This window comes from Canis aureus, chromosome X, assembly GCF_053574225.1.
Source record: "Canis aureus isolate CA01 chromosome X, VMU_Caureus_v.1.0, whole genome shotgun sequence".
In the NCBI taxonomy this organism is placed as follows: domain Eukaryota; kingdom Metazoa; phylum Chordata; class Mammalia; order Carnivora; family Canidae; genus Canis; species Canis aureus.
Genome location: NC_135649.1, coordinates 5,826,766 through 5,852,600, shown reverse-complemented (window position 1 = coordinate 5,852,600; position 25,835 = coordinate 5,826,766). Strand labels below are relative to the sequence as shown.

Here is a 25,835-nt window from a genome sequence, read left to right as displayed (position 1 = left end):
TGCAGGTGTCCCAGCGTTTCACTGCATCTGTATTTTTGGGGTAAATCCCCAGTAGTGCAATTGCTGGGTCCTAGGGAAGATCTATTTTTAACTCTTTGAGGAACCTCCACACAGTTTTCCAGAGTGGCTGCACCAGTTCACATTCCCATAAACAGTGCAAGAGGTTTCCCCTTTCTCCACATTCTCTCCAACATGTGTGGTTTCCTGTCTTGTTGATTTTCCCCAATCTCACTGGTGTGAGGTGGTATCTCATTGTGGTTTTGATTTGTATTTCCCTGATGGCAAGTGATGCAGAGCATTTTCACATGTGTTTGTTGGCTATGTCTATATCTTCATTGGTCAAATTTTTGTTCATGTCTTTTGTCCATTTCATGATTGGATTTTTTGTTTCATTGCTGTTGAGTTTAATAACTTCTTTATAGATTTTACATACCACTCGTTTATCTGATAGGTCATTTGCAAATATCTTTTCCCATTCTGTAAGTTCTTTTAGTTTTGTTGACTGTTTCTTTTGCTGTGCATAAGCTTCTTATCTTGAGGAAGACCCAATAATTCATTTCTGCTTTTGTTTTTCTTGCCTACATGGATGTATCTTGCAGAAGTTGCTGTGGCCAAGTTCAAAAAGCTCCCCTCTAGGATGGATTCTTGTCTCATATTTAGATCTTTGATCCATTTTGAGTTTATCTTTGTGTATGGTGTGAGAGAATGGTCCAGGTTCATTCTTCTGCATGTGGATGTCCAATTTTCCCAGCACCATTTATTGAAGAGACCTTTTCCAGTGGATAGTCTTTCTTCCTTCATAGAATATTAGTTGACCATAAAGTTGAGGGTCCACTTCTGGATTCTCTATTCTGTTCCACTGATCTACGTTTCTGTTCTTTTGTCAGTACCACAGTGTCTTGATGACCACAGCTTTGTAGTACAACTTGAAATCAGGCATTGTGATGACCCAGCTATGGTTTTCTTTTTTAAAATTCTCCTGGCCCTTCGGGGTCTTTTCTGATTCCACACAAATCTTAAAATAATTTGTTCTAACTCTCTGAAGAAAGTCCATGGTATTTTGATAGGGATTGCATTAAACGTGTATATTGCCCTGGGTAACATTGACATTTTCACAATATTAATTCTGCCAATCCATGAGCATGGAATATTTTTCCATCTCTTTGTGTCTCCCTCAATTTCTTTCAGAAGTATTCTATAGTTTTTAGCGTATAGATCCTTTACCTCTTTGGTTAGGTTTATTCCTAGGTATCTTATGCTTTTGGGTGCAATTGTAAATGGGATTGACTCCTTAATTTCTCTTTCTTCAGTCTCATTGGTAGTGTATAGAAATGCCACTGATTTCTGGGCATTGATTTTGTATCCTGACACACTGCCAAATAGCTGTATGAGTTCTAGCAATCTTGGGGTGGAGGCTTTTGGGTTTTCTATGTAGAATATCATGTCATTGGCGAGGAGGGAGAGTTTGCCTTCTTTGCCCATTTGAATGCTTTTATTTCTTTTTGTTGCCTGATTGCTGAGGCTAGGACTTCTAGTACTATGTTGAATAGCAGTGGTGAGAGTGGACATCCCTGTCGTGTTCCAGATCTTAGGGGTAATGCTCCCAGTGCTTCCCCTTTGAGAATGTTAATTGCTGTGGCCTTTTTGTAGATGGCTTTTAAGATGCTGAGGAATGTTCCTTCTATCCCTACACTCTGAAGAGTTTTGATCAGGAATGGATGCTGTATTTTGTCAAAATCTTTCTCTGCATCTATTGATAGGATCATATGATTCTTGTTTTTTCTCTTGCTGTTATGATGAATCACATTGATTGCTTTACGAGTGTTGAACCAGCCTTGCATCCCGGGCATAAATCCCACTTGGCCATGGTGAATAATATTCTTAATGTATTGTTGGATCCTATTGGCTAGTGTCTTGTTGAGAATTTTTCATCCATGTTCATCAGGGATATTGGTCTATAATTATCCTTTTAGGTTGGGTCTTTGTCTGGTTTTGGAATTAAGGTGATGCTGGCCTCATAGATCACGTTTGGAAGTATTCCATCTCTTTATATCTTGCCAAACACCTTTAGTACAATAGGTATGGTTCATTCCTTTAACGTTTGAGAGAATTCCCCTGGGAAGCCATCTGGCCCTGGACTTTTGTGTCTTGGGAGGTTTTGATGACTGCTTCAATTTCCTCCCTGGTTATTGGCCCGTTCAGGTTTTCTATTTCTTCCTGTTCCAGTTTTGGTAGTTTGTGGTTTTCCAGAAATGTGTCCATTTCTTCTAGATTGTGTAATTTATTTGTGTATCATTGTGTAAAATACGTTTTTAAAATCGTTTGTATTTCCTTGTTGTTGGTGGTGATCTCTCGTTTATTCATTCATGATTTTATTAATTTGAGTCCTTTCTCTTGTTTTTAATAAGCGTGGCTCCTGGTTTACCTATCTTATTAATTCTTTCAAAGAACCAAATACTGGTTTTGTTGTTCTGTTCCACAGTTCTTCTGGTCTCTATTTCATTGAGTTCTGCTCGAACCTTTATTAATTGTCTTCTGCTGGGTGAACGTTTCATTTGCCGTTCCTTCTCCAGCTCCTTTAGTTGCAAGGTTAGCTTTGGTATTTGACTCCTTTCCAGTTTTTGGATGGATGCTTGTATTGTGATGTATTTCCCCCTCAGGACTGCTTTTGCTGTATCTCAAAGATTTGGAATGGTTGTATCTTCATTCTCATTAGTTTTCATGAATCTTTTTAATTCTTCTCTAATTTCCTGGTTGAAATCTTTTAATTTAATTAAATCTTTTAATTTAATTTAATTAAATTAATTTAATTTAATCTTTTTAATTTCCTGGTTCATCTTTTAGCAGGATGGTCCTTAACCTCCATGTGTTTGAAATCTTTCCAAACTTCTTCTTATGGTTGAGTTCTAGTTTCAAAGCATTATGGTCTGAAAATATGCAGGGGATGATCCCAATCCTTTGGTATCAGTTAAGGCCTGATTTGTGACCCAGTATGTGCTCTATTCTGGAGAAACTTCCATGTGCTCTTCAGAAGAAGAATGTGTATTCAGTTGCATTTGGATGTAAAATTCTGGAAACATCTGTGAAATCTAGCTGGTCCACTTTATAATTTAAATCTCTTATTTCTTTGGAGATGTTGTGCTTGGAAGATCAATCGATTGTAGAAAGCGCTGTGTTCATGTCTCCAAGTATAAGTGTATTATTATCTAAGTAAGTCGTAACCTTGGTTCTTAATTGATTGATATACTTGGCAGCTCCCACATTCGGGGCATAAACATTCATGATTGTTAGGTCCTCTTGTTGGATAGATCCTTTAAGTATGATATAGCGTCCCTCTTCATCTCTTACTACAGTCTTTGGGATAGAGTTTAATTTATCTGCTATAAGGATCACTAACCCTGCTTTCTTTGAGGACCATTGGAATGGTAAATGGTTCTCCAACCTTTTATTTTCAAGCTGGAGGTGTCCTTAGGTCTAAAATGAGTCTCTTGTAGACAGCAAATAGATGGGTCTTGCTTTTTTATCCAGTCTGATACCCTGCGCCTTTTGATGGGATCATTAAGCCCATTCACATTCAGAGTTACTATTGAAAGATATGAATTTAGTGTCATCATGATACCTATTCAGTTCCCTTTTTGTAGATTGTTTCCTTGGACTTCCTCTTTCTTTTACAGAGTCCTCCTTATTATTTCTTGCAGAGCTGGTTTGGTGGTCATATATTCTTTCAGTTTCTTCCTATGTTGGAAGCTCTTTATCTTTCCTTGTATTCTGAATGAGAGCCTTGCTGGATAAAATATTCTTGGCTGCAGGTTTTTCTTCTGTAGGACTCTGAATATATCCTGCCATCCCTTTCTGGCCTGCCGGGTCTCTGTGGAGAGGTCTGCTGTTTACCTAATAGTTCTCCCCATAAAGGTTAGGCATCTCTTGTGTCTTGCTGCTTTAAGGATAATCTCTTTTTCTTTGGAATTTGCAAGTTTTGCATTAAATGTCGAAGTGTTGAACGGTTTTTATTGATTTTTTTTTGGGGGGGGGAATCTCTCTATCTCCTGGATCTGAATGCCTGTTTCCCTCCCCAAGTTAGGGAAGTTCTCAACTATGATTTGTGTTCAAATACACTTTCTGGTCCTCTGTCCCTTTCGGCACCCTCTGGAACCCCAATTAAACATATAATTTTCCTTCTGAGACTGTCATTTATTTCCCTTAACTTATCCTCATGATCTTATAATTGCTTTTCTCTTTTTTCCTCAGTTTCCTTCCTTGCCATCCACTTGTCTTCTATGTCACTCACTCGTTCTTCCACCTCGTTAACCCTCGTTGTTAGGACTTCTAGTTTGGATTGCATCCCATTTAATTGATTTTTAATTTCAGCCTGATTAGATCTAAATTCTGCAGTTATGAAGTTTCTTGAATCCTTTGTGCTTTTTTCCAGAGCTGCAAATAGCTTTATAATTGTGCTTCTGAATTGGCTTTCTGACATTGAATTATAATCCAAATTTTGTAACTCTGTGGGAGAGTACTGTTTCTGATTCTTTCTTTTGTGGTTAGTTTTTCCTTCTAGTCATTTTGCTCAGTGAAGAGAGGCCAAAAACAAGTTGTACTGGATAAAGGACAAAATAGAGAAAAAAGGGGGGCAGTGGAAACAGAAAACAATAAACAAGGAAGGGTATCCTCTGTTTCTATATACTGTAAATCTCTCGAATTCCCCTGGAACTTTCCAGGTCTGCTTGGTCAAGGACTTGCTCTTCCCCTGTCCTTCCAGCTGGTCTCCTGGGGGAGGGGCCTGCGGTGCTCATTCTCAGTTGTGTGCAACTGGGGGAGGTGCCCAGTCTCTTACCAGGTGCACGACTCAGTGGAAGGTGTTTATCCTTTGAGGCCCCTCCTCCCTAGTGGCCTTGCTCAGTCACAGGCACAAGGCGACACTAGGAGGAACAACGACAGTGGCAGCGGCCAGTCTCCATCTCTAGAGTCAGCTCCTCCAGTAACTACCACAGTGTCCCAGTCTGTAGGGGCCTGGATGCCTCGGGGGCCGGCGGGAGTGGACCTGCACAGCTCGGGGTTGCCCGGTGGCAGGAGTGTCCTTGCTGCTCTGTGTCCTCCCAGCCTCCGCCTGTCCCTGGGAGAGCACCAGTCCTGGGCTGTGTCCCCCGGTGCCCTGGGCTCCGGGACCTGTGCCGCCTGAGCTGCTCCCGAGGCCCTGCCGGGCACACTGTCCAGCCCTATAAGGAGCTCGGCTCAAGGTGTGTGGCGTGCTCTCCCTCAGGGCACAGGTCCTCTGTAAGTGCCCCCGGGAACCTGAGGGCATCCCTGCCCCTCCTGTGATCCTGCCCGAGTTCCCTGCGAATGCCACCTGTCCAGAAAGATTGGTAAAGCTCCTGCTTCTCTGGGTCAGGGCTTTCCTGTCCTGGGGTCTCTCTCCCAGCTCCTCGCGGGTCCCCCTCCCCCTTGGATGCTGCTTTATTTCTTTATTATTTTTCTGTCTTCCTACCTTCTCACTGTAGCATTCCAGCTGTTCTCTCTTTAAATCTGAGGCCGAATTCCTAGGTTTTCAGGGTGATTTGAAAGTTATCTAGGTAATTTGGTGGCGACAGGTGACTTGGGGACCCGACTCTTCCACCATCTGGCCTCGCCTCGATTTCTAATTTACTTACTCAAGTTGATTCTGTCTTTCCTCTACCATGTTCAGTCTGTTTATAATCCTTTTAGCAGATATTGTTTTCCGATTCTAGCTTTTAAATTTGGTTGTCTTATTGCTTACATCTGTGTTAAAATTACCAATCTCTTCATGCATGTTATTCACCTCTTCTTCTAGATTATTTAATATGTTAATCATTGGTGACTTAAAGTTTCATCCTAGGGCACGTGGGTGGCTCAGCAATTGGCTGTGTGCCTTCGTTTAAGGTTGTGTTCCACAGGGTCCCGGAATCGAAGCCCACATCGGGCTGCCTGCAGGGAACCTGCTTCTCCCTCTGCCTGTGACTCCACCTGTCTCTGTGTCTCTCATGAATAAAAAAATAAAATCTTAAAACAATAAAATAAAACTTTCTTCCTAATATAGCTAGAATATAGATCACCTTGGAGTACTGTTCTATTTGCTGTTTTTGCTATTAGCAGTAGGTTGACTGTTCTTGATTTTGGAGTGTTGGTTTTTTGTAATATTTTTTATTGATTTGCAGCCAGACATCATCTGTAGGAGTACAGCAGAGAATGAGGTGAATAGCACTTAAGACTGGAAATTGGCATGCCTCTTCTTTGTTAGTGTGTGGGGAGTAGCACTTCTACTCCGCAATTTAGCTGGGTCCAAGGTTTGTTGTTGCTACGAGTTTCAAAATCTTCCAGTGGTGAGCTGCCTTTCCCTGTGCTAACTGCAGGGCCTGTGATGTCAGGGTTTTCCCCGAGTCCCTGCTGTCTCAGCTGCCAGCAGTCTCAGCAGGCTGCACCACCCAGGGTCTCTCCATCTGTGCTCTTTCCCTCTCCTCTCCTGTTTTCACTTTCTTATTCTTTATTGAGATTTCATTCACATGCCATCTAATTTACCATTTTAAAGTATACAATTCAGGAGCACCTGGGTGGCTCAGTTGGTTAAGTGTCTGCCTTCGGCTCACAACATGATCCGGGTGTCCTGGGATCGAGCCCCACATCAGGCTCCCTGTTCAGTGGGAGATGAGGGGGTGTCTGCTTCTTCCTTTTCCTCTTCCCCTCTACCCTGCCTGTGTCCTCTCTCTCTTTTTCTCTCCATCTCAAATAAATAAATAAAACCTTCCTAAATGATAAAAATCAGGTGTACAGTTCAGTGCCTTTTACTATATTCACTAGACTGTGGACCATCACCACTATCTAACTCCAGATCATTTTCATCACTTCAAAAGGCTCTCAACTTTAGGAGTGACTTCTCATTATCCTTTTCCCTAGCCCTAGGCAAGTATTACTCTACTATTTGTGTCTAGTGATGTGCATATTCTGGATATTTCATATGGATAGTATAATAAAATATGTGGTCTTTTGTGTCTAGTTTTTCTGCCTAAGAATGCAATATTCAAGGTTCACCCATATTATACCATGTATCAGTGTTTCATCTTTTCGTACCGGCAAATAATATTTCAATATGTAGCTAGACCATACTGTTATGTATTCATCAGTTGATGGACGTTGGAATTGTTTCCTGATTTGGGTTATATGTGTAAGGAATGGTACAATGAACATTTGTGGATAGGTTTTTTGTGTGGACATATATTTTCATTTGTCTTGGATATATACTTGGGAGTGGTATCAATGGGTCACATGGTTATACTCTGTTTAACTTTTGGAGGAACTGCTGATTGCTTTGTACAGTGACTGCGCCATTTTATGTTACCACTAACAATATATGAAGATTTCAATTTCTTCATATCATCACCAATAGTTGTTACTTTGTATCTTTTTCTTTTAGCCAGCAAGTTTGAAGTCCCTACTCATAGTGGTTTTGATTTGCATTTCCCTAACGATTCTGTTGAGATCTCTTCATGTGCTTATTGGTTACTGATACACCTTATTTGCAGAAACCTCTATTCAAATCTTTTGCTCCTTTCAAAATTGGATTATTTTTCTCTTCTTTGTTGAGTTGTAACAGTTCTTTTTTTTTAAGTTTCTATTTATTCTATTTATTGATTGATGAGACACACACACGCACACATAGGCAGAGACATAGGCAGAGAGAGAAGCAGGCTCCATGCACGGAGCCCAGTGTGGGACTTGATCCCAGGACCCCCAGGATGACACCCTGGGCCGAAAGCAGGCGCAAAACCGCTGAGCCACCCAGGGATCCGCATAACAGTTCTTTGTATATTCTGTATACTACACATTTATACATGATGAACAAGTATTTTCTCCCAATCTGTGGGTGGTATTTTTAAAAATGAGTCCTTTGAAGCACAAGCATTTTTAAGTTTTATGAAATTTAAGTTATCTATATTTTTGTCATTTGGGTATTGATATCTGCTATGGACTGATCTGTGTCCCTACCCCCAAATTTATGTGACAGCTCCCCATGTGATGGTATTTGGAGATAGGCCTTCGGGAGACAGAATTAGATGAGTTTATGGTGGTGGGATCCCCCATGATGGGATTAGTGTACTTATACTATCTTTCTTTGTGTGAGCATGGACAAAAGGCCATAGAGGATGCAGAACAAAAGTGCCCATCTGCAAGCCAAGAGAGGGATTCAACTGAAAATTTCATCCTGACAGACCTTGGTCTTGGACTTCCAGTCTCCAGAAACATGAGAAATAAATTACTATTGTTTAAGCCACCCAGGCTATAGTGTTTCCTTATGGTAGCTCAAACAGATTGAGACTCTATGATATCTAAGAAATTATCACCTAACATGATTTCATGAAGATTTACGCCAATGCTTTTCCGTAAGCATGAAACTTGCCTGTGGCAGAGACAGGCAGAAAGGGAAGAATGAAGCATTCCAAAGAAGTGCTTCTCTGGTTAAAAGAAGACAGGATTCATTCCATGAAGTTCTTTTGAACCCAACAGGAGATGGTAGGAAGAGTCTTCACATGTCTGTGGTGGCTGGCTGTGTGGGATGTGTCTGGCGGTTTGCAAGTGAAACCGAAAACCAAAGCTGAAAAGGAACACAAGAACAGCTATTGCTGGTTTTTTAAAATAGAAGATGCTTCCTTTGATTTCAGAATCCAATCATATGTTCAAGCCCCCCCCCCCATACACACATATCTACAGTGCCATAGAGTTTCAAACTGCAACTAGGCTGCAGTAGCCATGAGTCCTTTATCCCTCGATACTTTACACTTGTGCTCCGTACATTCAAGACATTCTTGACTCTCCATCCAGGGTGTGTGTGTGTGTGTGTGTGTGTGTGTGTGTATAAAATCTATTTGGGTACTATGGTCTTTTTCTCATACTAAAAGGCAATTAAATGGACGCCTACAAGAAAGCAATGGGTGCTTGAGATTACAGCCCCTCTCGATTCAGAACACCTCCTGTGGGCATTGGTGTTTTACTTATCACAACAGTTACTGCAAACAGTGTGTGGGAAACATGAAATTTCCCATTTTAGATAGTTTCTCAAGTTCTCAGAGACGTGAGGCAGTGTCCTCAAGATCTCACCTTAGAGAGCTGGCTCTGGGTGGGACCTCCCAGAGTCATCAATGGTTGGCAAAGGGTTTTGTGGAGGGAGAGTGGGAAGGACCCAGAGTCCAACTGGTGAAGGGAGTGAGGATTAGGGTGGTCCTTTCCTTGGATTCTGTGAACTTGGGCTTTGCTGTTCATTCAGGGATGGCAAGGGCTTTCAAAAGAAGAAAAAGTCTGCCAATTTAAAGAATCCAACTTAAAACATTTAAACAACCTGCGAAAGACCATAACCTGCAGACTACTTTCCAGAGTATCATATGAGACGCTGCAGTGGAGTTAGAAGGGACACAGTAACTCTTTAGGGATGTTTTAAGATTTTACTCTCAACTGTGCAGTCCTTCTTGCTGAGATCTGGGGGTGCCATCTGGGTGAATGAAGCCAAAACCGCAGTTAGGTTTGCTAAACAAAAGAAGCCTCGCTGGCTAGGAAGATGGAGTTCAAGCAAAAATGTAGTCTCGGATTACATGGCTCCAGGAGTGAAGAGGAGGTGAAGCTTGCGGGCAGCGGGTGGCAGTTGGAAAAGTGTCCCCTCCGAGGAAAGCAGTGGAGGGCTCGTGAGTACATTCTGTGTCTCTGTCCTCTCCACCCCCAGTCCCTGTCTTAGTCATGCTCTCAGCAGCTCACACCTGGACAGGTGATAGATTTTCTTTTTACTGATCGGTCTTGTCACCACCAGCCATTCTCTGCCTTGTGCCCTGTAGCAGAGAGAGTGTCTTGGAATGTCCGGCTAGTCAAGACTCAGCCACACTTGAAAAATCTTCACTGGCCTCTATGTAAGTTTCTACCTCTAACCTGCGCCCAGCGGTCCATCTTCCCTGTGCGCATGGCCAGCAGCTGAATTAAACCCTCTCACCAGTATCCTCAGATCCCCTTGCTCCTTAAATTCATCTGTCACCCAGTTAACAGAAGGTCCAGGGTCAGTGCCACTGTGCCTGTTCTATGGACTCATCTGATCCTGTGTATATTTCTTGTAAGAACAGCCAGACCACATTGAAGGAGACACGAGTTCTGTATCCTAATTAGTATATCTGGATCACAGGAGTAGAAATTAGCAATTCTCTAATCACTCATATGTTTACTAGGTGGGAATGAATAGCAAGCGTAGTTGAGATAATGAGGACCCCGTTGCTCAATATCAGGGAAAACAGTTCCATGTATGGAAAGAGAAAGGCTACAGTGTGGTGGAAGGCAGAAAACGAGGCCAGACGAACAGGCTCGGGCTAGACCTTTAACCCAGCATGTTAGGCCGCGGAGCTTGACCCTAGGTTGAGGGCAAAGGGCCATTGAGAGAAGGGGAAGGTACTCCTTGTTTCCAGCAGATTCATGTTTTCTTGTTTCACAGCATTTATCAATAGTTTTTATTTATTTATTTATTTATTTATTTATTTATTTATTTATTTATTTATTGTAAATACACATAACATGAAGTCATTCTATAGTGTCCAATTCAGTGCCATTTCGTACATTTGCGGTGTTGTACGAGTATCGCCTCTGTCTGGTTCCAAAGCACTTGCATCAGCCCAAAAGCAAACGTCGCATCCGATAAGTGGTCACTGCCCTTTCCCTCCTCCCTCAGACCCTGTCAACCGCTACTCTGCTTTCTCTATGAATATAGCCGTTCTGTGTATTTCATATAATCGGAATTTGCAATATGATATCTTTGTGTCTGGCTTCTTCAACTCAGCAGTTTTCAAGGTGCATCCTGCTAAAGCCTGTAACGGGACTTCATTCTTTTTTGCGGCTGAATATTTCTTTATAGGCCTATACATTTTGCTTATTCATTCTCAAATTGATGGATATTTGGGTCGTTTCATCCTTTTGCTATTGTGAATTTTGGTGAACATTTCTACACGGGTATTTGTTTGAATACCTGTTTTCCATTTTTTGAGCATATACATAGGAGTGGAATTGATAGTCATATAAATTAAAAGTAAAAAATATAAATATAATTTTAAAAAGTTTAACTTTTTGACAAACTGATACACTTTTACCACTGGCAAACATCTTTCACAAAAGCGGCACCATTTTTCATCCCTACCACCAATGTGCCAGACCATATATATATATATATATATATATATATTCTTTATCCATTCATCTATTGATGGACATCTCGGTTCTTTTCTACGAGGTATTTACCCAACCCGAAGGATACCTACATAATTATCCAAAGAGGCATCTGCACTCCAAATACACTTTCTTTATTTCTTTCTTTATTTATTAGATTTTATTTATTTATTCATGAGAGACGCACAGAGGGAGGTGGAGATGTAGGCAGAGGGAGAAGCAGACTCCCTGCGAGTTTCAATCACAGGACCTTGGTTTCACCACCTGAGCCAAAGGCAGATGCTCAACCCCTGAGCCACCCTGGCGTCCCTCCATATACACTTTGGAATCAGCTTTTCCATTTCTTCAAACAGGATTGTTGGGATTCCTTTTAGGGATTGTACTGAATCTGTAAATTGCTTTAATACAACTGCTATCTTAAGAAAATTAAGTCTTCAACTCCATGAACGCAAGACATCTTTCCAAATACTGAAATCTTCTTAAATTCTTCGAGCAATATGTTATAAGTTGTAGTGTATATGTCTTATATTTCCTTGGATAAAGTTATTTTAAGTATTTTCTTCTGCTTTTACTTCTTTTTTTAAACTTTTTTCCCACTTTATTAGTCTTTATTATTATGACTATTTATTTATTATTTATTAAAATTATTTTTTTGCCTAATCACTCTGGCTAGCACTTTCAGTATAATAACATAAAAGAAGCAAAAGCAGGCATTGTCGGGTTTTAAAAGAATATTATTGGTTATTTATTTTAGAGAGAGATTGAGAGGGAGAGGAAGAGGAAGAGAGACAATCTCAGGCAGACGCCCCTGAGCATGGAGCCCAATGCAGGGCCTGATCTCACAATCCTGAGATCATGACCTGAGTAGAAATCAAGAGCCAGCTGCATAACCGACAGAGCCACCTAGGCGGCCCTTGCCTTCTTTCTTATTTCTTGGCTTAATGGGAAAATTTCAGTCTTTAACCATTCAGTATGTTAGATGTGGATTTTTCGTGAATGCCTTTTATCATGTTAAAGTCTTTTATTTCTAGTTTGTTGAAAGCTTTTTTTTTTAATGAAAGAGTGTCAGTTTATTTTATTTTATTTTTTTGATGTCTTTGTCAGGCTTTACTACCTCAGTACTGCTGACCTCACAGAACGAGATAGGAAGTATTCCCTCCACTTCCATATTTTGGGAAGAAATTGAGGATTTCTTTCTTTCTTTCTTTCTTTCTTTTCTTTCTTTCTTCTTTTTTTTTCAAAGATTTTGTTCATTTATTTATAGAGACACAGAGAGAGAATGAGAGGCAGAGACACAGGCAGAGGGAGAAGCAGGCTCCATGCAGAGAGCCTGACGCGGGACTCGATTCAGGGTCTCCAGGATCACGCCCCAGGCTGCAGGCGGCGCCAAACCGCTGTGCCACCGGGGCTGCCTGAGGATTTCTTTCTTCTTTCAAGTATTGGTAGAATACAGGAGCGAAGTCACCTGGTCTTGGGATGTTCTTTCTTTGACGTTTCTGGTCACTGATTCATTCTCCTTACCTGTTAGATCTGATTGAATTTTCTTTTCCTCTTGAGTTACTTTTGGTTGTTTATGTCTTAAAAAATATATCCAGTTCTTTTAGGTTATACAATTTCTTGGAGTATAATTGTTCAGAGTACTCTCTTACATTCCTTTTTGTTTCCTTAAGACCTGTAATACTGGGGCGCCTGTAATACTGGGTGGCTCAGGGCTTGAGCATCTGCCTTTGGCTCAGGGCGTGATCCCGGGGTCCTGGGGTCCTGTCCCACATCAGGCTCCCCGCAGGGAGCCTGCTTCTCCCTCTGAGTATGTCTCTGCCTCTCAAATAAATAAATAAATAAATAAATAAATAAATAAATAAATAAAATCTTCATTAAAAAAAAAAGATCTGTAATACTACCCCGACTTCGATTTTTTTATTTTAGTAGTTGAGTCTGCTTTTTTCTCTCTGTCTTACTAAATGTTTCTCAAAATTTTTATCTTTTCACCAAACCAGCTTTGCTTAGTTGTCACCTCGTGATTTGGTGGAAGTTTCCTTCAAAGTATGGAATCAAAATTAAAATCCTAGTCTTTGCAGGTGTTCTTTTACTTTGTGTTAGGCCATACCACACTACACCACATCACAGAAGGTGACCTAGTATACTGTCTTCATGTCCGGACATTTTGAGAGTTTTTGTGATTACAGCAATACCTTCAACATTCAGCTAGTATTGTCACGGAAAACAATCACACTTTCCACCATAGCAGAGTTTCAAATAGGCAATTTTATGGTATTTATTTAAGGAACATCTTGAGAGTATCATTATTACTTGATTGATCATAATCAATCAAAGTATCAACTCATGATTTCCCATGATGTATCACCTTTAATCTGAGAACTTGGGCACATTTCTCATTTTCTAGTTAGGCTTTCCAACACTCACTGGAGAATGTATATCATTAAATAAGTCGGTTTTAAGGATGAGTAACATATAGCAGGGTTGTCAGCTGTCGAATCTGAGGGGTCTCAGTTTTTCATCCAGCTCTCCTGCCCTCTCTCTGGGTAGAGTCTAATTGCCAGCCTCGAGGAGCTTCCCAGTGACTATTCAAATACAGAATAGAGAAAAAGCACTGAGGCACCAAAAGCTCATATAACATGCCCTGAGTCATAAAGCTAAATAAAGGTGAGGAAACAAAGACTCATCTTGGGGTCCAGCTTACCCTGTAGCTCATGCTCTGGTAGAAAGAAATACTTTCCAGACAGATAAAGAAGACCATACTTAGTTACAGGTGATCTCAACCCCCAAAAGCATCAAAAGTTGAATTGTTCACCAGTTCAGACACTCAGATAACGGGTACTCTTGACCTTTCAAGAGCTCCATAGACAGGGGCCAGGTAGCCTTATCAGAGTCCAGAGGCTAGAGGGCAGGCATAGCTTTGATGAGGTTCCAGGGAGTTCTGGAGCTGAACAGATGCTTAGCCCATCCACAAATTCTATTTCAGCAGCTCCTTCAGAGATAACCATGATAACCCAGCAGAGACAACAGGACACTGACATATAAACAACGTCCAAATCTCAAGGTTTTTCACTGTAGAGGAGGAAGCTATAGTGATCTAGGTGGTGGTGGATTAGAGCCAAAAACATCAGTAAAAACTCTTATGTAGCTTAATGCACATATAGATGATTACATCTAAACTTTGTATATATATGTGAATACACACAGGGTAGTGAACACATGTGTAATTTCTTCCTTGTCAGCCAAGGAGCCCTAGGAGCAATGACCACAGATGCAATGTGTGTACGTAGTGCACAGACCTAGGTTTCGCATACTTTTCTACAGTAAATGGAACAAGGGCTCCATGGAAAAATTGTTGATTCTGGAAATGGGATAGGGAAATATGTAAGATGAGGCTGAAGCAACTTGTAGTGCCTGAAAATAAAGAAATGCTAAAAAAAATTACATTAAAAACAAACTAATGAAAACATTTCCAGGGGCGTGAGGCAGGTATACAAAAAGGGACCTAACAGGAAGAGCGCCCAGTGGCCAAACCTGGAACAAGTTAAACAACACAAATATATACAATTGTGTTGGATTTTAACCCAAAGTGTAATAGAAGTGCCCATGTGTCTGCACTAAGAAAAGAATTTGACTTATTAAAAACATAAATATGGGAAAATAGGCAGATCTCGCAAGTCCACGGAGGATCCGCGAGAGGACCTAGGGAGCCTCCCACAGGTGTCCTCCTACCCCCACCACGCAGAGCCCATCTCCCGCGGGCGTGCAACCAGCCCTTAGGGACCCCTGGCACGGGGTCCGGATGTGACGTGGGCCGACTTCCGCCTCGGAGGTCTGAGGGAGCGGAGGGCCTCGTGTGGGCGGCGCATTGGGGTCCCCTGGAAGGAGGCCAGGCCCGGGCCGGCGGCAGCCAGGCAGCAGGTAGCCCCGGGAGGGGGCTCCGAGGGCGGGGGAGGGGCCCCGGAGGGCGGCGGGGGGTGGGGGGGCCCTTTCTGAACCCTGAGAGACCACGCGGGGGAAGGCGGGGCCGCGGCGTCGAGCTGAGGCCTGGATGCCGGGGCCTGGGGCAGTGGCCTGAGAGGGGCAGGGACACAGGGAGTGCCGGTGGGGACGCGGTGACACGGCGGGGACCCAGGAGCCCAGGACAGAGGGGACCCGGCGGAGGTCAGGGCCCATGGTGAGCCGGGAAGGCCGCGGAGGAGCCGGATGGGGCCGGATGGTGGCGGCGGGTGCGGAAGGCCTGGCACATCCGGGTACCCGAGAGCCTGAGGCCTGGTGTGGTGGGAGAAGACGCTGAGGGGGGAGGGGAGGGAGGGTCCCGGGGCTAAGGGGAGGCGAGGGATGGACCCTGAGGGGGACAGAGGGGACCCGGCGGAGGTCAGGGCCCACGGTGAGCCCGGGAAGGCCGCGGAGGAGCGGGATGGGGCCGGATGGTGGCGGCGGGTGCGGCAGGCCTGGGACATCCGGGTACCCGAGAGCCTGGGGCCTGGTGTGGCGGGAGCAGACACTGAGGGGGGGGGGGAGGGTCCAGGGGCTAAGAGGAGGCGAGGGATGGACCCTGAGGGGGACAGAGGGGACCCGGCGGAGGTCAGGGCCCACGGTGAGCCCGGGAAGGCCGCGGAGGAGTGGGATGGGGCCGGATGGTGGCGGCGGGTGCGGCAGGCCTGGCACATCCGGGTACCCGAGAGCCTGAGGCCTGGTGTGGTGGGAGAAGACGCTGAGGGGGGGGGAGGGAGGGTCCCGGGGCTAAGGGGAGGCGAGGGATGGACCCTGAGGGGGACAGAGGGGACCCGGCGGAGGTCAGGGCCCACGGTGAGCCCGGGAAGGCCGCGGAGGAGCGGGACGGGGCCGGATGGTGGCGGCGGGTGCGGCAGGCCTGGGACATCCGGGTACCCGAGAGCCTGGGGCCTGGTGTGGCGGGAGCAGACACTGAGGGGGGGGGGAGGGTCCAGGGGCTAAGAGGAGGCGAGGGATGGACCCTGAGGGGGACAGAGGGGACCCGGCGGAGGTCAGGGCCCACGGTGAGCCCGGGAAGGCCGCGGAGGAGTGGGATGGGGCCGGATGGTGGCGGCGGGTGCGGCAGGCCTGGCACATCCGGGTACCCGAGAGCCTGAGGCCTGGTGTGGTGGGAGCAGATGCTGAAGGTGGTGGAGGGAGGGTCCCGGGGCTAAGGGGAGGCGAGGGATGGACCCTGAGGGGGACAGAGGGGACCCGGCGGAGGTCAGGGCCCACGGTGAGCCCGGGAAGGCCGCGGAGGAGCGGGACGGGGCCGGATGGTGGCGGGGGGTGAGGCAGGCCTGGCACATCCGGGTACCCGAGAGCCTGGGGCCTGGTGTGGCGGGAGCAGACGCTGAGGGCTGAGGGGAGGGTCCAGGGGCTAAGGGGAGGCGAGGGATAGACCCTGAGGGGGACAGAGGGGACCCGGCGGAGGGCAGTGCCCATGGTCAGCCCGGGAAGGCCGCGGAGGAGCGGGATGGGGCCGGATGGTGGCGGCGGGTGCGGCAGGCCTGGGACATCCGGGTACCCGAGAGCCTGAGGCCTGGTGTGGCGGGAGCAGACGCTGAGGGGGGGCGGAGGGAGGGTCCAGGGTCTATGGGGACTGAGTGATGGACCCTGAGGGAAACAGACGGGACCCGTCGGAGGGTCACAAGGGCTGTGAAGCCCCCCCGGGGGATAGGGACTTGCCCTCACGTGGGAGTATGGGTGCTCAGGCTTCCATATCTGGGTCTCCCGAGACACTGGGGGCCCCTGGCGTCAGGAGGAGGGCCTAGGATATGTGCCCAGAGGGGAGGGCCCCGGGTGCTGCTGGGATTCCCGGTGAGGATGCGGAAGATGCCCAGGGGACCCTGCACCCCAGCCCAGAGTCGGTCCCGGGAAGGTCGTGGGTGCGGTTGGGAACACGTGGTGAGGCCCCCCTCCGCATCCGGGCTCTCAGAGACCAGGGGGCTGGTGTTCAGAGCAGGGCCTCCCTGAGGGGGCAGAGGGTGGGCTCATGTCCTGCTGGGTTCCTGGCGAGGATGTCCATGGAGGACGGAGGGACCCCGCACCCCGTCCACAGTCAGTCCTGGGAGGCAGGCCGAGTGGAGCCAGGCAGAGGCCCAGGCACCCAGGGAGCCCCGCCAGCAGGGGGGGAAGAAGGGCCCAGGGAGCCTGTCTCCCGCCCCCGAGCTCAGCCCCCTCTGTGAGCCCTGGGAAACCCCCGGGCTGGGTTGCGGTCTTGATGTTAAGACGGTCACTACCTGTCTCCGTTGGGGTCCGGGCAGAGGGGAGGGCCTGGGTGTGAGCGGCCCAGCCTCCGGACGGCTGCGCGAGGGGCCCGAGGTCTCCTAGGGCTGGAGGAAGGACCCCCGAGGGACTGAGACCCCCGAGGGAGTCGGTCCCCAGGGAGCCCCGAGCACCACCGCCCTGCCCCTGCTTCAGCCTCGGGAGGCTGCAGGGGGTGGACAAGTCCTGAACTTCATGGCCGTTGGTGCGATGGGGCCTCCCACACTGTGGCCATTGGGCTGGAGCACTGCCTCCAGGGTGTGGGCAGCGGTGGAGTCGGGTGGGGTGAGGGGCAATGGCCCACGTGTGGCTGGCGGCCAAGGCCAGTACCACAGGGGCACTGAAGCCCTAGGGACACAGACTAGACTGGGTCCTGGGAGCCCCCGGGCCCGATGACCACCTTGGGCTGTCCTGGCTTGCCAGCCAAGTCTCTCGGAAGGAGCTGGGTAGGAGCCCGCTCACAGCCAACCTGGGGCCTAAAGGGATTGAAGGTAAGGACCACAGGGAGGAGTGACGGACCCTGGGTCCCAGCACATGCAGTCCAGGGAGGGACCCTGGGCCCCAGCACATGCAGTCCAGGGAGGAAGGAGGCCCCCATGCAAGACGAGCCCATGCTTCCATCCTGATGTCCACGTCTGGGTGTTAGAGCCTGAGGGCTTGTGCTTCAGTGGAGCAGGGCCTCGGGGGGTGGTTGGGGTGAGGGTGTGTTTGGAGGGCACTCGGCCTGTGAGGAGTCAGGGTGAGGACCCTGGGGACGCCTGGCTGGCCCCACCCGGCCCGTGACCAAAGAAGCCAGTGCAGTGGAGGGAGGCCCTGCCCTGTGGGTAGCCCACCGAGGATGGGAGAGCGCTGGCCCTCAGTGGCATGCTCACTTGTCCCTGGGGCGGGTGGGCGGCAGGAAGGTGGCCTCACCTGGGGTTGGTATGGTCTTGGTGTGAGGGTCACGTGTCCTCTATGGGAGGATGGGGGACCGGAGGAAGAGCAGGTCCTGGCAGGATAATGCTGAGGACCCTCCCGGGAGCCTGAAGGCATCTGCGCCCCAGGACAGAGGGGCCAGTCTCCAGGCCAGCCCTTCCTGATATTGCTGAGGGATTGGGGGCGGGGGGGCTTTGCGGCTGTGACCTGCCTGGCAGAGGACACAGGACAGGGTGGGGACATAGGACATAACAGGGTACCTCTCCCTGCTCCTCTCCTAGTTCTCAGGGTGTTGAGGACCCCGCTGGGAGAGGTCCCAGTCAGAGTGTGGGAGGAGGCCCACCTGGGTGATAGATGCCTAGGAGTCCCGGGGCCTGCCAAGAGTCTTCTGAGGAACCCCGCCCACCCCACATTGAAGGGGTATATGGCCCCAAAGACAGCCATCAGGCCCAGGAGGTGATGGCCCCAAATATGGGTGCCCTTCCCTGGCAGCCCTAGGAAGGGAACCCGTGGTGCAGCCTGTCCCACGGAGCCCCTGCTCCTCTCCAGATCCCTGGGCTCAGGGAGGGGCGGGCCTGGGCCTGAGGGACTGGATTCAGGTCAGCAGAGGAGGCGGGTGCCCTGCCATGGCCCTGGTCCAGGACCTGGCGGGGATCGAGGTGAGAAATGAGGGGATGCCTCCCACAGCAGGATCCCTAGGGACCATGTGTGGGCCATGGGGAGAGGCGGGACCGGTGGCCCAACTGATTTCTCTGGACTTTGGCTGGTGGGGGGTCGTGGCAGGGGCCCTTGCAAGGAAGGTGCAAAGAGGGTGGCCTCAGGGTTAGCCGGAGGGTCTTCCCAGGCCTTGTGTGGGGTCCAGGTGAAGACACAGAGGCACCCCATCCCAGCCCAGATGGAAGCCAGAGCTGGCCCTGGACTTTGGCAAGTGTGGCCTGGGCTTGGGCCCTGGCTTCCTCCTGTGGAGTGTCGAGGCCCTGTTTTCTTGCAGGGATGTTTGGCCTGAGAAGGACAGGGCCGGGGCAGACCCTTGAGAGGCCTGGGGGGGAACGTCCCACCTGGGCTGCCGGGGACCTCCCAGACTGTAAGCCAACCGTCCTGTACACACTGGGCCCCAGGGCTGGGCTGGCAGTCTGCACCCTGAGGACCCTCCTCCTTCCCTCCTGCAGGGACTTCAAGAACTGGCAGCGGAGGCCTCGGTCTGAGGCGGGCGTCCCTCGGGACACAGAGCTGAGGAGGCACGGGCCAGAGCCACTTGTCCAGGTGAGGTGCATGCTCTCTCTGAGCCTGGTGTCAGGGGCTCTCCCAGCCCAACACGGGAGCCCTCTGCAGGGGAGCCCGGCACGGCCCCCTGTCAGCCCTGGCACCTCGGGGTATCTTGGCCGGGCTGCCCTCTGACAAGCTCTCCCAACTCTGTCTTCAGGTTCAGCCCGAATCTGACACCATGCCCCTGAGGAATAGCAGCGAGCTTTGGAAGCAGGGAGACCTAGAGGAGGCCCAGGGCCTGGTGGATGCTCAGCTGTCTGGGGCTGAGGAGGAGGAAGAAGGGGAGGAGGAGGCTCCACCTACCCCCTCTCCCCCATCTCCCCCGGACCCCCTATCTCATCTCTTTCTGTCCTCTTCCTCCTCCTCCTCCTCCTCCTCCTACTCCTCCTCCTTCTCCTCCTCCTCCTCCTCCTCTTCCCCTTCCTTGTCCTTCTGTGGCATGGTCTGTGGCCCCCCAGAGGAAGGGTGTGCTGCTGCCGGGGCCCTGAGTGCTCCCCAGAGCTCTCAGAGTGCCGACCCCTCCCCCAGTGGTGGGGCAGCTGGTGGCCTTGGCCAGCCCGAGCCTCCTGGCCCCAGCGGCCCAGGGGAGGCGGGAGATGAGGAGCTCTTGGTGGAGGGCAGTTTCCGCATGAAGACGGCTGCCCTGGTGGTATTCCTGCTCCTCAAGTATCGCAACAAGCAGCCCATCAGCAAGGCAGAGATGCTGGAGGTCTTCTCCCCAGAATACCAGGATGACTTCCCCGCCATCTTGAGCCAAGCGTCCATCTGCTTGAGGCTGGTCTTTGGCCTAGATGTGGTTGAAGTGGATCCCAGCGAGCACTCCTACGTCCTCAACCCCATCCTGGGCCTCACCTGGGATGGGATGCTGAGCGATCAGTGGGGTATCCCCAAGACCAGCCTCCTGGGGCTGATCCTGGGGTTTATCCTACTTCAGGATGGATGTGTCCTTGAGGAGGAGGTGTGGGAGACTCTGGGGTTCACGGCAGTGTACGATGGCCAAGAGAACACCATCTATGGGGAGCCCGTGGATCGCCTCACCAATGTCTGGGTGCAGGAAGGCTACCTGGAGCGCCGGCAGGTGGCGGGCAGTGACCCTGCCCGCAATGAGTTCCTGTGGGGGCCCAGGGCCTACGAGGAAACCAGCAAGGTGCAGGTCACGGACTTTCTGCTCCAGATCGGTAGCAACAACCTGGGGTCCTCCCTGGTCCTGTGAGAAAAGATTCTGAGATAAGGAAAAGGGGCCACAGCCCCAGGGGCAGCCAGTCCCTTTTCAAGCTTTTGTGGTTCCGGCATGAAGGGAGGCCTTAGGGTGCTTCCTCCCGGTGTTGTCTCGTTGGATTTGTAAAGAGAAAGTCCTGGGCGTTCTCAGGGGTTAAGGGCCAGGGCATTTTGGGGGAAAGCAGGGCCAAGAGCCTCTCTGGGGGCCTGGGCTCTACAATGACCCCGACATCCAGAGCTTGGTTTCTTTGAGGAAGCTCTCCCTGTTTGTTCCTTGGGATAGAAGGTTCCCGCAGCCCAGTGCGTGAGTGACACACACCGCTTCGCGTTCGTACTTCCCCGGTTCAATATATTTTTAAATATTTATTATTTATTTATTTATTTATTTGTTTGTTTGTTTGTTTGTTTGTGAGAATACACAGTGCAGAGAGAGAGAGAGGCAGAGACACAGGCAGAGGGAGAAGCAGGCAGAGGGAGAAGCAGAGAGCCTGACATGGGGCTTGATCCCGGATCTCCAGGATCATGCCCAGGGCTGAAGTTGGCACTAAACCGCTGAGCTACCCTGACAGCCCCCCAGTTCAAGAGTTAAGAGTTTTGTCTGCCCTGGATACAAGTTGGGAGACCCTCTCTCCTTGTTTGGGTTCTGGATGAAAACACAGGGCAATGGCGTTGGAATCTGTTGGAAAGGCCAAGAGTGGAGCAGGCAAGTGCTGGAGGGTGGAAATAGGAAAATAAACCTTGTTCACTTTTGCTTCTTACCTGTGCCGTGTGCCTATTTTCCAAAGTAACGTGATGTGCGCTCATGCATTCACTTGGTTTTGCTGGAATGGGAGAGAAGGTTCCTGACTGAGGCCAGAGAGCCCTGCTGGCGGCTCCCTCACAGCCACACAGCGGCTGAGCTCTGCTCCCTGCAAGGCCCTGTGTGTGAGCACGGGGGACACGGGGGCCCGTGGTCACACCGCCTTCAGGGACTCTGTCTAGCAGCCACTATCCCACAGGAAGGCAGGGAGGGGTGCCCTGAGACCTGCACTAGCCCACCAGCCCAGAGCTTTTCCTGAAATTGTGGGAGGTCTGCGTTGCCCCCAGTGGGGCAAGAAGCCTGCCCCAGCGTCAAGGCCATTGAATCCTATGTGGTCTGGGAGGGTCGTGTGCAGACAGCTCATTCTGCTCAGTTTCTCTTCGGTTTCCCTTGCTCTCCCATCCTGGGATATGTCACGGGAACAGGAAATTCTTAGGGCAGGGGGTGTGGTGGGGGACGTCACAATAAGGCTGGACCTTCTCCCAACCACTAACGGTCCTCATTTGCCAGTGGTCCCGTGTGCCGGTCTCTCCTGAAATGGGACAGTAACAGAGACTGGCAGGTGGCAGTGCATCAGGGGAAAGAGCACATTGTCAGCCCGTGGACATTTTCGAGGTTCCTGCCATGGGAATTGCAGCAAGGTGCTAGGAGTGAGGAGGGATCGCTGCCCCTGAACCACCACAGCAATGTGAGTGTGCAAAGTAGTGACAATCAGATGTGATCCTGCCTTGGAAGCACCTGCCCCACAGCTGGTGGCTGCTTGGGGGAATTCTGCAGAGGAGCCTCTGTGCCCCGCAGAGAGGGCCGGTGGGCAGTCCTTCCTGCCACCTGACCCTTGGGTCCCCGAGACACGGCCATCAATCCTCTCAGGCCCCGCACAAGGTTCCTTCGGGAGGCCGGCAGCCCGCTGCCCAGTGGGCGGGCCGGGATTGGGGGTGTCCTGCTCCTGGGGCCCAGCCGGCAGCCCCCATAGCCCCTGCTGCCCGCCCTGCCCTGTCTCTCCTGACCGTGGCCTCAGCCTGCAGACCTTGGGTCTTGGTCCTGTCTCCCCACTTCCAATCGCTCTCTCCCCAGTGCTGCTGTTCACGGATGCTCATCTTGCTGTGGGGGTCCCCAGATGGGGATGCCCTCTCTGCCTACCTGTGCTCCCAGGGGTGCTGACCAGGCTGTGCTGCTGGCGGTGCGTGTCCTAGGGGCCAGAAAACTACCCTCCTAGCTGGTGACCCTGGCGACTGTGCCAGGTGGGTATTGTCAGAGAACTCCTGGGTCATAGCCATCGTTCTGTGAAGCTGGTGTCCTCGTGATGGCCACTGCGAGGTTGGCTCTCTGAAGCTGAGGCAGAGACGGGGTGTGTACCTATCAGCCATCCCCAGAGCCGCCGGGACCCTAGGGTCCCGAAATGGGCACTTTGAGCAGAGGAAAGTGTAGTGGGTGACGGCGGTGGTAACCGGGATGCTCCCCCACACCCTCACAGGCCCCCTGGCTCACATGAGGATTTTGCAAGCAGCCGGGCAGGAAGGCCTTTGGGGACCCTGGAGGCAGGCAGTGCAGAAAGTCAGTTGCCCCACGAGAGGGGGGAGGAGGAGCACCCGCCATCCTGAGGCTGGTGGCCTTGACACAAGTCCCAGGAGCAGGCCCTGTGGGACAGTTGCGGCTGGATGCTGGGACCCTGCATGGTGTCCTGGGAGGGAAGTGACTGCTGGGGCCCGGGGTTTGATCCAGGCCACCATGGACTGCTCGCACAGAGCACTCAGGATGTCTGAGAACCAGCATGTGGGTCCTCGGGGAGGCATCTCCGGGGTGCCAGGTCCTATCCCACAATGTATTCACACACAGAGGCTAGGTGTCTGGCAGTTGTCACCAGGCCACGGCCGATTATGCACAACGTTCCCTGTCCCCAGCAGGAAGTCCTGACGTTATGTAAATGCCCTGAGCTGCTGCCCTGACAGGCTGGCACAAGGCACCTTGGCCATGGTCCTGCTCCTCAGGAGACCTCGTTGCTGAGCCATGGCCAAGCCTTCTCTGAATGCACCCTTTGGCTGCTCTCTGACCTGCTATCTGGCCTCCACCTGCCTGCCCTGTGTGACAAATACCACTGGCACCTGCCCTGGGGCCATTCCTGGGCCCGACTTGGGCCTCCCTGCCTGTCTTCAGGCCCGGAGCTGGCCAAGGCAAGCTGGCCCCGCCCCCAGAGAGAGGGGGTGTGCCAAGGGTTCCCAGGTCCACCCCCTGTGGGGATGCAGTGCGGGTCCTGAGACCCCCTGGGTGGGGTATTGACGTGCTGGCCTGCTGGGTGGCTGACGTGCGGCCTGCCTAGGGCAATGAGCCTGCGGGATGACATGGGGCACCAGTCAGCTGGGCGACAAGGGGCCAGACTGGGCCAGGGTCAAGCCTGAACCCCAGGGAGGCCCTCGAGGGGCCACAGCTCCTCCAGCCCCATGCGTGTGGGATCCTCTCCCTCCTCCCACACTCGGTCCTGCCTCCACACGGCCCCGGGGCCTGGCATCCAAGTAGAAACGATGGTGACCCTGAGGCGCTGCTAAGAGGCCGCGTGGGCGGGGGTCCATGTCAAGCTGCGGGTGGCATCGGTGCCCGGCACTCCCACGGTCCCCCAATCATGGGACGTGGAGCGTTGGCACGATGTCCTCCGCGGAGGACAGCTGGACTCCTACTGACGGCAGGGAGGACCCTGAGGCCTAAGCCACCAGGTTTCGCCCTTGGAAGGTGCTCAGCTGAACGGGGCGTTGTACTGCTCCCCCTGCCCCCGATGGACGCTCCACGAGTCTGACCCTGTGCACGGTCACACGGGTCACACGGTCGCAAGGGTGACACGGGGATAGTCTCCCTGCAAGGTCAAGCATTGCTGTGCGTTAGGCAGGGTGACGCCCGGAAGGACAAGGCCCGGTCCACATCGGCGTCCACAGACCCCGCAGTCGTTAGCGTCTGTCTTGCGCCTGCTTTCCCCGGGTGTGGAGATTGGGAACCAGGCAATGCTTGTCTTCTGATCCCCGTGCCTGGGGCGGGGGGAGGTCCTGCTCTCCCACTGAGGATGTGTTACCCAGGCCTGTTCCCCTCCCAGGTCACAAGTGAGCAACGTCTGCCCTGCCCAGGAATGCGATCAGGGGGCGCTACTGGCCTGTGTGCGGAGGGGCAAGGGGTCTGAGTGCTTGAGCTCCAAGGGGCCGGACAGGAGCCCCGTTCAGGGCAGAAGCAGAGGCCGCAGTCACCAGGTGTACAGCCTGTCCCACAGGCACCCAGTGCCGACACACCCCAGGGTCTCCTGTCCCGGTGCCTCCTGCCCCCTGGTGCTCCTCACAGGCACTTACAGCAGGAGGCGCGGGGGCCCTGCATGGGACGAGCGGTCAGCACGGGAAATGCATGACCGCTCTGGGGAGGAGGAGGCTCCTCTGCCCGGAAGCTGGGGGAGCACAGTGGGCCCGGCCCTCTGGGGACCCAAGGCGAGGTCCATCCCGGGAACTTGGCACCCCGCCCATTTCTGAGGACCTGCGCCGGGCCGAAGGCTGTGGCCCAGGGCGCATCCCTGCCCCTGTCACCTCGCCTCTGACCGTGCTGGAGCTGGAGATATGGACGAGACGCCGGCGGGGCCTCTCCGATGCTTACCTACTGGTCCATGGCGCCTGCTTCCCGCAGAGGAAGCAGAGGTCCTAAAATCTTGGCTCCTACCCTACCCCTCTTCTATCCTCCCTGCCAAGAAAAGCCCCACACTCTGAAGAAGCAAAGAACACTTCCTCCCTCCTTCCCCATCTCCTGTGTGGAGACCATTGCTGGGTGTGACTCATACTAATACACTTGTATTTGCATGGAGCGAACCTGCTTTAGTCTCCGGTCTGACGGTAGAGGGAAGCAGAAGCAACGAGGGGAGACTTGCATGTACACAGGAGGTGCGGAAGACCCAGAAAGGGGAGCTGAAGGTATACTCAGGTCACGCAGGAACTTTTACGCAGGTGCTAGAAGCTTCTGTCAGAGTGGCCACAAGGCCCTTTAACAGGCACGGGCCCATGTAACTCCCTGTGGACTGCCACAAACCAAAGCTTTGTGTGAAATCTCCAATTTCTTGGGGTGGTCGGGGCGTGCGTCGGGAAAGCTGTAGCTCCCTGCTCTGAGCCTGCTCCATTCCCCTCAGCTCTGAACTGCAGGACTCTGGGCCCTACGGGGC

The 25,835-nt window shown here is 51.0% G+C and overlaps 2 protein-coding genes across 2 annotated transcripts in view; one reads left to right on the top strand and one right to left on the bottom strand.

Moving 5' to 3' along the window:
* LOC144308597 (melanoma-associated antigen 10-like) overlaps positions 1–25,835 on the bottom strand; it is a 202,684-nt gene that overhangs the window by 116,842 nt on the left and 60,007 nt on the right. The gene's annotated exons all lie outside the window — the stretch shown is intronic.
* LOC144307634 (melanoma-associated antigen 1-like) lies at positions 16,406–21,617 on the top strand. The gene is made up of 3 exons (XM_077887564.1): positions 16,406–16,429; positions 19,545–19,638; positions 19,799–21,617. Exon 3 carries the CDS (start codon positions 19,820–19,822, stop codon positions 20,852–20,854), a length of 1,035 nt encoding a protein of 344 aa, XP_077743690.1. The 5' UTR covers positions 16,406–16,429; positions 19,545–19,638; positions 19,799–19,819; the 3' UTR covers positions 20,855–21,617.